At 44.7% G+C, this 14,490-nt stretch overlaps 1 protein-coding gene across 1 annotated transcript in view; it reads right to left on the bottom strand.

Moving 5' to 3' along the window:
* The window catches only part of DPYS (dihydropyrimidinase), a 42,658-nt gene that overhangs the window by 11,416 nt on the left and 16,752 nt on the right, over positions 1-14,490 (bottom strand). Inside the window, exons 5-7 of the mRNA XM_077351683.1 lie at positions 10,867-11,023; positions 10,000-10,141; positions 8,945-9,087 (exon numbers count right to left, since the gene is read on the bottom strand). Of these exons, the coding sequence (XP_077207798.1) occupies positions 8,945-9,087; positions 10,000-10,141; positions 10,867-11,023 (442 nt within the window). The remainder of the gene's footprint in view (positions 1-8,944; positions 9,088-9,999; positions 10,142-10,866; positions 11,024-14,490) is intronic.

Genomic DNA, 14,490 nt, shown 5'->3' with positions numbered 1-14,490 from the left:
AAGCAAGGGGTTTTTGAAAAGTAAAATGCAGGCTCCCTCTTGCCCACAGCAAAGCCTCATCTTAATGATCTTACTATTTATCTTCATGTGATACTTTTAAGCCAGGGGTAGTCAAACTGCGGCCCTCCAGATGTCCATGGACTACAATTCCCAGAAGCCCCTGCCAGCATTCGCTGGCAGGGGCTTCTGGGAATTGTAGTCCATGGACATCTGGAGGGCCGCAGTTTGACTACCCCTGTTTTAAGCCGTCATGTGCGTCAAAGTCTGGAAAAATGTCCTACAATGCATCAATGTCGTTCAAAGAGGGGTCTTTTGATACCTAAGTGCTATTTAATGAATATTTCATTAGAGAAACGTATAAAACATTCCAGGATCAAAAGAGAAAAGCTGTTCTCATGTCTGTCATGCATTTGATACTGGCCTCCATTTTACTTTCTCTCAAATACATTTTTAAAGAAATCTAATTTACTTTCATTGACATTTGCCGTTATCCATAATGGTTTGTGGACATCATAACACAACAACTGTTTGGATTAGCCCAAATCATATTAATGTACGTGAATGGGGGAGGGAAGTAGATTTAAATTAAAAAAATCAATTGGACTTAATTCCCCATAACTATTATTATTATTATTATTATTATTATTATATTTATTTCCCACCACTCCTTTGCGGCTTGTGGCGGGTCACAGCATCCCAGAATCCCCATTAAAACCCCATTATAACAACAATAACGTTACCAATATTACCGGCATGGCAAGAACGGCAGCTCAACTCCCCCCCCCCACTACTAGCGGGTGGAGAGGAGGCCCTGATGATGTTTTACTTCGGGTCCGAATCCCGATTCCCCGGGGGTGGCATAGATCTATATTATCGGCCCCGGCCTCAACCATAAACCTGGCGGAAGAGCTCCGTTTTGCGGGCAGTCTACCTATGTTTTGGAGTGGGGCATTACTAGTCTGATTATGTCATGAAGCTGATGCTGCATCAGTCAAACAAGGATCGGAAAAACGGCTACACTATGCCACGCCAGAGAATGTATTCTGCTAATGTCAGGAGGTGGCATAAACGCCAACCCTGTAAAGTTGAACGATGGGCAGGAAAGGGCTTGCTGGAAAGTGGTGGGGTATAATGTAGGGCACACAGACAGGTAGTCTCCTCAAAAATCATCATTGTGAGATTATAACTACATTATATGAGATAAAGAAAGAGAAGGGCTACTGCCTCTTAAGTAGATTGACAGAGTTTCACTTTGGGGAGACCTTTGCAATACATAATTTTGAGTCATGACAGATGCTGTTCAAACCAGCACATACCCACTCTTCCTTCTGCTATTATGCGGAAGTATTTTCCAGCAAATGTAGAAGCAGCGGATCAAGAGAGGCAGAAAAATCAGAAATTGTGTATAGGGATAACCTGAGTTCCCATTTTTAACTTTTGATGAAAAGGACAAAAAAGGCCTGGAAATCTAGAAAGAACAACAATGTAAGTTCTTACTGAGGTTGTTAAAATTCCTTACGTGAATCTATGACAGTGTCAACCCCAGCCTTAGCCCTGTATAATCTTTCCCCACATGCTTATGTCAGGTAACAGAACTGCACAACATACACAGGACTTGAACAGGTAAAGAGAACCAGCCTTCTTGTATAGGTATGTCCCTGAATTTATTGACAAATTTTAGCTAGTTTATGTTTTGTGAAGTCAACTTCCTGGCAGGTCAACCAACACAAACTTTCCATGGATATTTTTTTGTTGTTCATGGTGGTTCATGCCATTTTATGAGCTGAGATATTTCCATCAGAATGTTTACAGAACTTTAAAGGAACAACTTGGAGAGCATGTAAAGAACCATTTAGGGTAGGTCCCCTATGACTTTGATGTTCACATAAAACATTCTATACACTCCTGAAACTGTGTTTGTTAAAATGACTCTCCAAATGCTCTCCAAATTTGGTGAGGATTGCATTTATGGGATATGTTACACTCCGCCCTCCCAAAGATGCCCCCAGGAAAGTGCTTTATAGGGGAGTTGATAAGCAGTTATTTTCCTGGGGGCAGGAGAGTCATCCAGAGATTCCTTGGTATGGTGATTTAGCACAACGCTGGCAGGGGCTCATGGGAATTGTAGTCCATGAACATCTGGAGGACCACAGGTTGACTACCCCTGGTTTAGCATACTGTATAGGGGTGTTCTAACACTTTTTGAACTTCACAAACTGAACCAGGTTATGAGACAGCTAAAAGTTTGCAATGGTCTGTGTTTTATGAACCGGACGTGCCACAAACCACCTACTGAACTGCATTTTCCCAGTTCCTGCTCATCCCTATTCCCCCCTTCTCTCTCCCACACACATAGCAGTCTAACTGGATTTGTGATATCAGAAGCAAATGAAGACTATGCATTAAACAAAGGAAAAAATTGAACTGCAAACCTTTATGCTCTATTGCAGTTCATCATAAAGTCAGATCTTTGAGGAAAAAGAAAGGTTATATCCTGAATGTTATTAAACTAGAAAGGCTAGCATGATTGATTTATAGAGATTTCTTTGGGTAGTCTAACAATACCCATGATCATTTTTCAAAGGGATGTCTAAACCCTCTCCCCAAAGGCTTCCAATGAAAACCTCTCAATTCTCCCCAGTCGTGCATCAACATCTGTCTGTTGCTTTAGGCTGGCATCTCAGCCTGCATTTTTATTCTACAAGATTGCTGTATCAGGTAGGAAAGAAATGGGTAGCAACCAACTGTGATATTAAAAGTTTTCCTTCCAGTGTTCAAGGAATCAAGAGAACAGCTTCAGTTTAGCTTAAGGGATGGAAGTCATCCAGTTTTCTCTCTTATAACCATCTCCCCACTCCCCAAACGCAATTTCAAAAAAATGCCAAGTGAATTTGATTCCATCCATAATGTCGGACCTAGGAAGTGTGTTTCACTTCAAGATATCTGTCTCTCTCTTCCCTGGTTGTGCTAGAAATTGTGGCACACAATCTGGAAGCCCATTCAGCAGAGTTGGGTCTTTTAATAAATAGGTGCGTGTACACGTGTGTGTGTATAAATGGGCCCGAAAAATCTCCCAGTTCTCCCCAGTTTGGTATTAACATCTGTCCATTGCTTTAGGCTGGCAACTCAGCTTGCATTTTTATTCTGCAAAAACATGGTATCAGGTAGGAAAGAAATTTGATGTTGACATAGGGTATTACGGATAAAATTACGGACAAAATGGGCCATCAAAGCCAAATAAGTGGGTCCTAGATCAAATCAAATCTGAGCTCCCATAGAAGCGAAAATGATCAAACTGAAGCTACCATACTCTAGGCAGGGTATGAGAAGACAAGAGTCATGGGGAAAAGACAATAATGCTGGGAAAAGTTGAAGACAGCCAGAAAAGAGAAAAAAACAGAATGAGGTGGAATGACTCACTCAAAGAGCCATAAACCTCCATTTGCAAGAGCTGAATGAAGCTGTCAACACTGGAAGATTTTGGAGGTCATTAATTGATAGGGAGTCCAAAAATCAGAAGTGACTTGATGTCACAATACACACACAGAGGGAGATAGGAAACAGAAAGTTTAACTCTGATTTTGGAGGTTGGGTGAGTTTTTCTGCTGGACATGCCTAGTTATTAGGAACCTAGCAAATGGGCCAGCCAGGGCAGCCATCCATAAATTATCCAGCCCCTCCCCCCCCAAGCTTCTGCACACCCATCATTCCCTATAGCTATGCCAATGACCTTTCTGCCTGTCCTGACTCTCTTGATATCATTGTCTTTTTGGTTTTCATGTTACAGTGGATCTGTGTTACTTTTGTAAATGAATCCCCATGTAGAAATTAGCAAGGTATGCAAATTTAAGACCCTACAGGACATCAGAGTCATGGTTCACCTGGCTGCCATTGCCGTACCCATTCTGTGGTCACAAAAGTGTCATTGTCATATTACTATGGGGATAGGTAGAATGGGAAAAAAAGACTCCAAATTAAAGTGCCCATGAGCAGTTCTGGCTAAATAATATGACTTTTCCTAGAAAGACATGTTTGTCAGAATGGAAATCCGGTGGGTTCCCCCAGCCCTCCATTTTGTTTTACTAATTGTTGCTTTAATTCTTGGTGGTTTCTGATATATTATTATTGGCTTCTGACTTATATTTCCACCTATATTTTCTTTGTTTTCTACCCAATGTGGGTGAGTTTTTCAGAGACTGTACCCTTTTAGCCAGCAATCCCTTATATGAGATTTCAGGTAGAAAGGAGAAAAGATGCCAGTTAATAGAAAGGTTACACTAAGGGGAAAAGAAGAGTGAAATACTTCACATGAGCTAAACCACAGCTCACTTCCACTCGTCAGCAAAAGCATGAGCTCAATCACCCTCTTATGGAGAACTGTCAAAACCTCCACTCTCAATTAGAATAATACTAAAACAGACCAATAAACCAAGGGGGGCACTGCCAAAGAGCGTATTTCCCAATTAGAGCTCTCAGGTCTTTCCTGGCCACCAGCAGGAGATGGGATGTAGGGTTTCCAAAGCCAAGTTGGGAAACTCCTGGAGATTTGGGAATGGCAGCTGGGGGCTCATTGGGATACAATGCCATGGAGTGTACCCACCAAAGACAACTGGTCTGGAGATGAGCTGTGGTTCTGGGGGATCCCCAGGTCCCACCTGGAAGGTGGCATCCCTATTCCCAAGCTTACAATAGTTGGTGAACACAACAGAAATAAAAACTAACGGGGGGGGGCGGAATCTATTTCTACTCTGTTGATTTGGAAGCTTCTCTGTCAGTTTCATTACATTCTGACTATCTCACTCTCCCCTCAAACTTCAAGAAGAAGAACTGGTTTTATACCTTGTTTTTCACTACCCGAAGGAGTCTCAAAGTGGCTTATAATCACTTTCCCTTCCTACTTCCCCTGTGAAGTAGGTGGAGCTGAGAGAGCCCTGACAGAATTGCTCGGTGAGAAAGGCTCTAACAATACTGTGAGTAGCCCAAGGTCACCCAGCTGGCTGCATGTGGAGGAGCGGCACTTGATCACTACACCAGGCTGTCCCCCAAGCTGTCCTTCAGATGTCGCATCAAACCCACATTAATCCTGAATGGGCATGAACCCATCCTGCCTTTCTGTCACATGAATCCGGGGTTAAATCTAACTCTGCAACCTTATGATTTAAGCCAGGGGTAGTCAACCTGTGATCCGTGGCGGGCCGCCACCCCTGCCTCTCCCACCCTGCAGAGAGAAGCGGCCACTTCACTCGTGGCCCAGCTAGTTTTCTGCTGTGAGAGCTGGGGGGGGGGGAGATGCTGGTGGGCACAAACACGCATGCGCATTAGCACCCCCTGGTGGTGAAAACGTGCATGCGTGGAGCTGCCACGCATGCACATTTTCACCACCAGGGGGCGCTAACGTGCATGCGCGGCACCCGGGCCGCTGGCTCTTCACCACCCCCAGAGGTGGTCCTCAACCTTAAAAAAGTTGGGGACCACTAATTTAAGGCATAAGTGGAGTTCATTCCATACATTTCCACTGCCCCAAATCAGGATTCTTAAATATATTTAATCCAGGTTTACAATCCTTATTTGTGGAGCATAGGGAAAAACTAAATCTAGTTATGCCACATGCCTACATTTTTATATCAGGGAGGTAACAGGAGCGAGCTTTATATGGCTTCTTCTCCACCTTTCTGGTTAGTCCAAGGTTGAAATCACAAGGCCAAAGTTCTAAATATCCCATTCCACTTTTATTGGATTTATTTTTTAATCAAAGTTGATTGATATATATCCAATAAAAGTGGAATGAGAGATTTATAACTTTGGCCTTCTGATTTCAACTTTGGACTAACTATTGATACTGTGAAATCAATGGTGCATCTTTCCCACACATTTCTGGACATGGCACTATCAGGCATTGGCTATGCCAATAATTCTCCATTGGGTTTCCCTTTGTGGACAAGAGAATCCAGCTGCCAATGACTGCTGTAGCAAATTAGTAGTGCACTCTTTCATTAATAAATGTGCAAATCCCTGGCTACATATGTAGGCAACAAGCACAGCATTGAGGCGAGGTGGCTGAAATGTGGAGAACCTCGCGATGCTGGCAGACAGCCAAAGTGTTTAAGAGCTCGGATGGCAGAAGGCTGCCAGTCAGCGTTGGCTTCCCCCTCCTTTCTAGGCTGAATGCTCCCTCTTCTGGCCAAGTGTATGGCAACAGATGCTCAGAGAAATGCCTGGTCTTGCATCAAAGACAATAGATAAATGCAGTGGGGGCAGGATCAGAGCCGAAGTCAACAGGTTCGTTTTTGATCAGTCACTAAATATCTGCTCAGGATCGCAAAACATTTTATCCAAGCAAATGGCTCTCCTAGAAGAAGAAAGATATGTTCGCAACTGACATTTTGATATTGCACACCTCCGTCGCTTTTGTTGCCTTCTCACGTAACCTAACAGAAAAAGAGAGAACCTGTCCCAAGCTATCAAAATCAGTTAACAATATATTTATACAATCTCTATTTTAATGATAAATGAAACAACCAGAATGGACTCTAGATTTTGTTCTGTTTTCAAAGTAGGCCTTGAAATATTGAAAACTTCTAGGATAAGTTTCAAAATCATAGGAGGAAACAACCACCGCTGAAAGGTCTACCTAGGGGTAGCCAACCTTCAGGTGGTGCATGGAGATCTCCTGGAACTACTGCTCATCTCCAGGCTATAAGGATCAGCTCCCCAGCCAAAAAAGGCTGCGTTAGAAGGGGGGACTCTGTAGCATTGTACCCCACTGAGGTTTAGGGATGCCAGCCTCCAGGTGGGATCTGAGGATCCCCCCCAAAAGTACAGCTCATCTCCAGGCACTTAGGCTGAAGGAAAAGCTCTCCCCCCTCACAGGCACCCCATCAAAAGTAATGAATGTGGCCATAGACACCTCCTGGCTAGCACAGTCTGTTGCTTGGCTGGTGATATCTCCCTTCTAAAGCCTGAGGCCTACTGCTGGCAACTGCAGTTCCTGTTGTTGTCTGCAAGGCCAAGTTGTTGCCTATTAAAAGTGGAACACCTCATTTACCCCAAAGTCTCACTGTCTACTTTCCTAAACAAAATCAGAGTCCAGTGGCACCTTTAAGACGAACAAAGATTTATTCAAGGCGTGCAAGCACTCGAAAGCTCACGCCTTGAATAAATCTTTGGTGCCACTGGACTCTGATTTTGTTTTATTGTGCTGCTTCAGACTAACATGGCTACCCACTTGAATCTGTCTACTTTCCTGTAAAGCTAAATCCACTTGAAATTCTGAGCATCTTATACCTTTATTTTATAGGACCTTTCTGGTAAATACTGTTTTTTTATTTACCAGGCCAGGCTTGAGCAAAGTCACTTCAGTTCCTATGTTTCTCCAGCCAGTTACGTGTTTACCATTTTCAGTTACAGGCTTGTAAGGAAGATAAAGCATCTGTGTGAGTGGGTACAGGAGGTGTCTGGGAAGACAGGGAAAGGGCTGGTAATTTAGCCTCCCAAAAAGATACACAGTATTTTGCACACTGAACATTTCTAGAAGTTCCACCCCTCAAGGCCCCTCCATGTGACTTTCAAGAAAACTGGTGGAGTTTGTGCTGCTAACAAAAGCATTGTTCCTTCCTCAACAAGAGCTGGTTGCTCTGACTTCTTGCCTCGATTGCACCTGCCTCTTCTCCTGACCCTCTCCAGCATGTATCTCTGATTGCCAAATCCAATGAGCAGCCTGCTTGAATGGCCCATTGGCCACAAGTAGCATCACATCGAAACAACCCTAAATTATGCCCTTTTACATTTATCCCCCACTCTTTTCCCTTTCAGTCTCCTTGGCAGATGAAGGCCAACTGATGCCCTAACCACAGCCCACTGGTCCCCCTCAGTTCCTCCATTGCTTAACTGAAGATATTGATTTAATAAGTGCTGAAGATGAAATAAGAGATTTAAAATTCAGATTTCTTCTAGGCCACCCCCCACAATTATATTAAATATAAACTTTTAAAAAATGTTTAACACTAAACAACAGCAGTAAGCAATATAACCACACGAAAAAACCCCTCTGTGGTGACCCCCTCCTCCTTTGGTTTTCTAGGACATACTAATTTTGCTTAATAGATAATCCAGGACTTCAACTCCCACAGCCTCTCTCCTTTCACCACTTCCTTTTCTCCCTCCCTCCCACCCACACAACCTACCATTATAGTCTTCAGCTTTCCTTCCCTCTCTCTCTGGCAATCTCTCCCTCCTTTTCTCTCTCCCCCACTTCAGCTTCTCCTCTCTCCTTCTTCTTCTTCCTTCCCTCTTTCACTTTTTTTCAGCCTTTCTCCCAACCCCAGTCCTCGGCTAATGGAGACCAAGGGTAGGAAGGTGCCCACATAGCGTTGTTGCCTAGCAGCCCTTTTAACAGCCACCAAAACCTCAGATTAGTCTTGTGAGATCTTAGCAGGTGTTCATCTCTTAAAGCCATAGACGTTCCTTCGGCCATCTGCGTTCCCCCCTCCCCTACATGCTCTGGCCCCATTGCATGGAAGACCCTGTTCTGAATTAGATATAAATGATGGTATTCCCGATATTCAGCAAAGTGTTTTGGCACCCTTGATACATCATTTAGGTGTTTTCAGGCACCTACTCTAAAATGCAATCGCCTTGGGATTACTTTTAATCATGGACCATCTTCAGGAAGTGGCAATTAGTGTAAAGTACAGGCAGCATTATTTTCCTATACGGTCAGCAGTCCAGATAGATTTTTTAAAACCTTCTGACTAGACAAACCCTCCGTGCAGAGATGCTGCGGCTAGCACCAAGCGTCCCGTGAATAATTCAAACGCAGCACTGTTCCAACGGGATGTTAGCCCATCGTGAAGATGTATGTTGATTTGAGATTTTTAAAAATGCATTTCTATCGTGTGGCTCAGTGGCCAAATGGGCAGGTTGGAGCTGATTACTCAGGCCGTACCTTGTAGCCTTTGGGTCCCAGATGACCATGTCTGCATCCGAGCCCACGGCGATTCTCCCCTTCTTCGGGTACAGGTTAAACACCTTAGCGGCATTTGTGCTGGTAACAGCCACAAATCTGTTCTCATCCATTTTGCCGCTGTGCTGCAAAAGAGTATGGGGGAAAGCAAAACTATTCATTTGTTTTGAAAAGGAAATGCTCAAGCCGGTTGTAGGCAGCCTCTCTCCCTATTGCCAAACACTGCACATTGGCTGGGCAGGGAGTCTCAACATCAGAAGCTGCCAAAAACGTACTGAAGGATTCCAACAGAGCATCCAGCAAGTGCCTCTTGGCAGCCTGCGGAAGAGGTTACTCTCAGGTTTCCAGTCTTGCTCATTTATAATGGCCATTTTTTAAAAATGTGGTCTTATTTGCTCAGGACAGCCCTGAGACTGTACACAGAAACATCTCTAGGCTGGGATATATTCAAATAATGGGGTTAAGAGAAGAAGAAGAGAGCAGGGTTGAGTTATTGGGACCTTGCTTCTTACTACCTGAAGGCAGCTCAAAGCGTCTTACAATCGCCTACTCTTCCTCTCTCCACAACACCCTGTGAGGTAGGGGACGCTGAGAGAATTGTGAGTGGCCCACGGTCATCCAACTGGCTGCAAGTGGAGGAGGAGGGGGGAATTAAACCCAGTTCTCCAGTCAGTTCAGCAGTGGAGTCAGATGTCTAAGGGGATAGTGAGCTCCCCTTCACTGGCAGTCTTCAAGCAGCAGCTGGACAGATCCTTCTCATGGATGCTTTAGGCTGATCCTGCATTGAGCAGGGGGTTGGACTAGATGTCCTGTATGGCCAACTCTCTGATTCTAGATTAGAGGCCACTGTTCTTAACTGCTACACCAAATTGGCTCTCTAATAGCATTTGGGAAGAGGATAGCTATCAAGTTCAATCCTTTAATGCTAGGCAGAACAAAAAGGGGTCTTTGAGACCATGTGGGCCTCCTTATAACAAAATGGCTGACTGGTCCCTGCTCCTGCCATTACCTGCAAGAATGAAAGAAGTCCCACTCACCACGCCTTTTTCCCATATAACTGACATCCTGTCCTCCACACCATTCACCCCGTTTGGGATCTTGGTAAAATCATCCTTTCCCAAAGCTTTCTGGCAGATATCGAAGGTGCAGTTATCTGTCCCAGATACAGATAGGTCGCCACTAAGAGAAAAAAAAAATACATTCCCATGGATACAGAATTCCCACTGTTCTATATCATTCACAGCATAGTCTAGTTCAGTGGTCCCCAACCTTTTTATCACCGTGGACCCGTCAACACTTGACAATTTTACTGAGGCCTGGGGGGAGTCTTTTGCCGAGGGACATCGCCGCCCCCTGAGCTCCTGCTCCACTTGCTTTCTTGCTGGCACCCCTGACTTCCCGCTACCCGCTGGGGGCGCTGCCAGCAGCAGCTGCGCAGTGCCACGCCAAAGGGGAGCCCCAGCCATGGCAGCCGCTGGAGAGCTGGCGGCAGAGTGGCAGGGCAGTCCCCAAGGCAGCAGCTGGGGAGGAGGACGAGGAGGAGCTGCGGCCCGGTACCAATTGATCCACGGACCGGTACTGGTCCCCGGACCAGGGGTTGGGGACCGCTGGTCTAGTCCATTTACTTTTCCATGAACCATTCTTCTGTGTGGTTGCATGCCCCTCTATGCTGAGCATCTAAGCAACTGTTGCACAGTAAACTGCAGTTTATCTAAGAAATCTGATGCAAAACTGCACCTGCAGGAGCAGACAAAGCTGTGCTACTGATGCACGCTTAATGAATGTTTGTGGCAGGAGAGAGGAAAACATTGGACTCAAACCACTCAGGCTGACCACACTGTAGAAAAAGCATTTTGCCTCCTACTGGGAAGAGGAGTCTTTGTACAAGTTCCGAGTTTGCTTACTTTGCCAGGAGATTCATGAGAACGTCTGGAGTGGAAGGATCTGGCCTCAGCGGAGGCCCCATCACGTGAGCTGCCGCATGTTGCCAGTCCTTATGCCAGTAGTGAGTTCCATCCGTGGCTAGACCAGCAGCTATGGGCTCCCCATATACAACTTTCCCTGGGGGGGAAAGATGAAAGTTAAGACAAACAAACAGCTTACATGCAACGCTGTAATAAAGGTAAAGGTATCCCCTGTGCAAGCACCGGGTCATGTCTGACCCTTGGGGTGACGCCCTCCAGCGTTTTCATGGCAGACTCAATATGGGGTGGTTTGCCAGTGCCTTCCCCAGTCATTACCGTTTACCCCCCAGCAAGCTGGGTACTCATTTTACGGACCTTGGAAGGATGGAAGGCTGAGTCAACCTTGAGCCGGCTGCTGGGATTGAACTCCCAGCCTCATGGTCAGAGCTTTCAGTCTGCATGTCTGCTGCCTTACCACTCTGCGCCACAAGAGGCTCCTTGCAATGCTGTAATGTGGGCAGACTATAGCCAACTGTCCCCCATGGCGATTCTTAGTACAGCGATATAGAACAATAAAAGCAAAACGACTCCCCTCAAATGTCTTCATGGCAGCACGGATGGGGGAAGAGGGGTTTACACTTTTTTTTGTGCTTTTCCCCCCCTTTGCCAAAGAAACTGCGTGGCTTTAAATTGCACCACCGAGCTACCTCACACAACCAGATGGCTTGGGATCTCCCAGAACAAAGATACAGAAATTTCTATGTCATTATTAATTTAAAGATCACTCATGAGACAGGAAAGAAGATAGCAATGCTCATCCTTAATCAGAATCGCTGGTGCAACTAGTATAATGGGGCCGGTTTATCTGTAACTAACAGCCTGATCTGCATCCAGTGAAACAGAAGACTCCTGCATTGAAGCCTGGGAACTGGACGGTGCTAATTTGGCCTACATGTCGTGACTCACAGTTTCAGTTCTTTTTCTTTCCTTTAAAAATAAAAAAAACAAAGAAGTGTCCTGTCTCTGACCTGAGCAAGATGCTGTGACCTCTGACCAACGAGAAGGTCATTATGCAACTGCTTCAAGGGGGGACGGACAGCCTTGCCCACTCCAGGTTGGGAAATTCCTGAAGACTTTGGGGATGGAGTCTGGGGAGGGTGGAATTTGGGGAAGGAAGGGACCTCAGGTGGGTATGCCGTAGAGTCCACCCTTCAAAGCTGCCATTTCCTCCACATGAATGGATCTTTGCAGTCTGGAGATGAGTTTTAATTCCAGGCTTTACTTGGAGGTTGGTAGTATATCATGCATTGCGTAAAGGTAGCTGATTGCACAAGCCAAGCTTAAATAGGGTTGATTCTAGTCTTTAAAGCCCTTTCAGGCCACCTCTTCCTAGATCATTCCCCATGCTAATTCACAGTTTCTCAGGCCAGGCCTAGCGTTAGAATTTAACGGTGCAGCACATGAGAGTTTCAGGACCGTAGATTCTTTCACTGCAGACCTACAGCATGTGCAGGCATTTTTAAAGTCCCCAGGAATCTGACTGGGCTTGGGAAACAGCAGGGGGGGGGAGAGGAGGGGCTTTCTCCCTGCTCATGTCATTTTCCTGAGCTGAAACAGCTGCAGGGTATGTGTGCTGTACATGGGAACTGCCAAGCGTACCATCACCCTGAGCCCAAACAGCTTCAAGAATGCCTGCATATCTTGCAGTACTGCAGGGAAAACAAATTGAATCTGGACCTGATGTCAGGTGACCAGATTTTAACAGTGGTAAAGTGGGACACCATTGACCGGGGGGGGGGGTCTTGATTAAAAATTTGGTCTATATGGAGCAATGAAAAGTTTCATAGAACACAAAACTAGTATATATATATATATATATATATATATATATATATATATGTATGTATATATATATATATATATATATATATATATATATATATATATATATATATATATATATATATAAAAATTACAACATAAGTACAATTCTCCAGGTGCCCCCAGATGTCCTTCCAAAAGTGGGACAATCTGGTCACCTTAACCTGATGTCACAAATGTAATATGTAGTTTGGCTCTCAGTTGCTAAACAGAGGAAACAAAAAGTTCTGGAACCTCAAGGCTAGATTAGCCCCCCCCCCCCAGGGTGGACAGTTGAAAGTCCCCCATTTCACAAAAGACTACAGGCCATGGCTGTTTTGCATCTTTGGTGTCGCACTGTGACAGCGGTTGTGTGATAGAGCCATCAGGGTCTATGAACACATTCTCTCCTGCTATCCCTGATCCAGCCGATTTTGGACAACGGAAATCTGTGAGTAGATGTGTTAGATTAGAAGGAGGCATGTTATGCAGCTTTGATCTGGCAGGCCAGATGTTGCAGGTCATATTGAGTGAACTGGTGGAATTAATAGATGTAGAAGATTTTTTGGTAATGTCCTTTGTTGTTTGCAGTGTTTTATTCTGTTTTCTAAATGTCAGTCTGATTCCTAAAATGTGCCAGTGATGGATCCTGGAATAAAACTTCGCTGCTGTTTCTGCAGTCATTTAGAATCTGAATACTGAATGGCAGAACTGCCTATTGGAGCTCCTTGCCACTTCTGTCTTTGCATCTGAAACCAACGTTGGCCTGATGATCCCAAATTTCTCTCAGTAATCATATTTATTAATTATCCCATATTAATTAATTAACCCTCCCTCCAAGTCGCCAAGGAGAGTGAACCAAGTCCTGACCTTCTCTCTTACCCCCTCTCCCGACAATTCCATCAGATAAATTAGTCTGGCAGAGAGATTCTCATTAACTTCTTCTTCCTTTCTTCCCTGAAGATTTTAGCCTGGGTCTTATCAGGTCTAGTCCAGGGTAGGTTCTGCACGCAATAGATAATGCACTTTAGAAGTAGATTTTCCTGTTCTGCATAGGAAAATCCAGCTGCCAAAGCACATCAAAAGTGCATTATCCTACGTGTGCAGACTCTGGCCAGGACTGTACTGTATACAACACAGACTGTACAGCCTTTTCTGTGCACTGCTAATAGTTATCTTTTCATCTTGATTCTTCTCTGCGGTATATGGATCATTTAAAGAAGTGCTAATGTACTTGTTGGAAAAGTAAATCTTGGGGGTGAACAATTATTTTCTTGTCACCATTGTCGTGTAGGCACATACAGCACAAGAAGAGAGACGAGATGGAAATACATCTATTGAAGGACAGTTGACATAATTTACCTCCACTGAAGCCACAATGCAAATATTCTGCACCTTTCTTTCCTGAAGCTTTTTTGATTGCCTTGGCAAAATTTCTGCTTTGACCTACATAGTTGGCCTGACTTTATCATTTCTGATGTTTGGTTCTGAAGCCACATCATCGCGTGGGTTTGCAAAAGCAGAGCACTGAGCTCCACACAGCATTGCCCACAGTGGCATCTAGTGGGAAGAAACAGAGTCGCACTGCGCTGAAAATTAAGCTAAGAACAAAATACAGTGAAAAGGACACAGATCACACAAAGCCAAAAACACACCAAAAAGAGGCAAACAGAAAACCCTAGTCACAAATCAAAAATATTATTGTTCAGGATTTCTGGGACCTTCCTACCTGCAAGACTGCCTCTTCCATTATGTCCCCCCCCC

This window comes from Paroedura picta, chromosome 9 (genome assembly GCF_049243985.1).
Source record: "Paroedura picta isolate Pp20150507F chromosome 9, Ppicta_v3.0, whole genome shotgun sequence".
Lineage (NCBI taxonomy): Eukaryota > Metazoa > Chordata > Lepidosauria > Squamata > Gekkonidae > Paroedura > Paroedura picta.
Note: the sequence above shows the minus strand (reverse complement) of the source record. Positions and strands in the feature narration are given on the sequence as shown.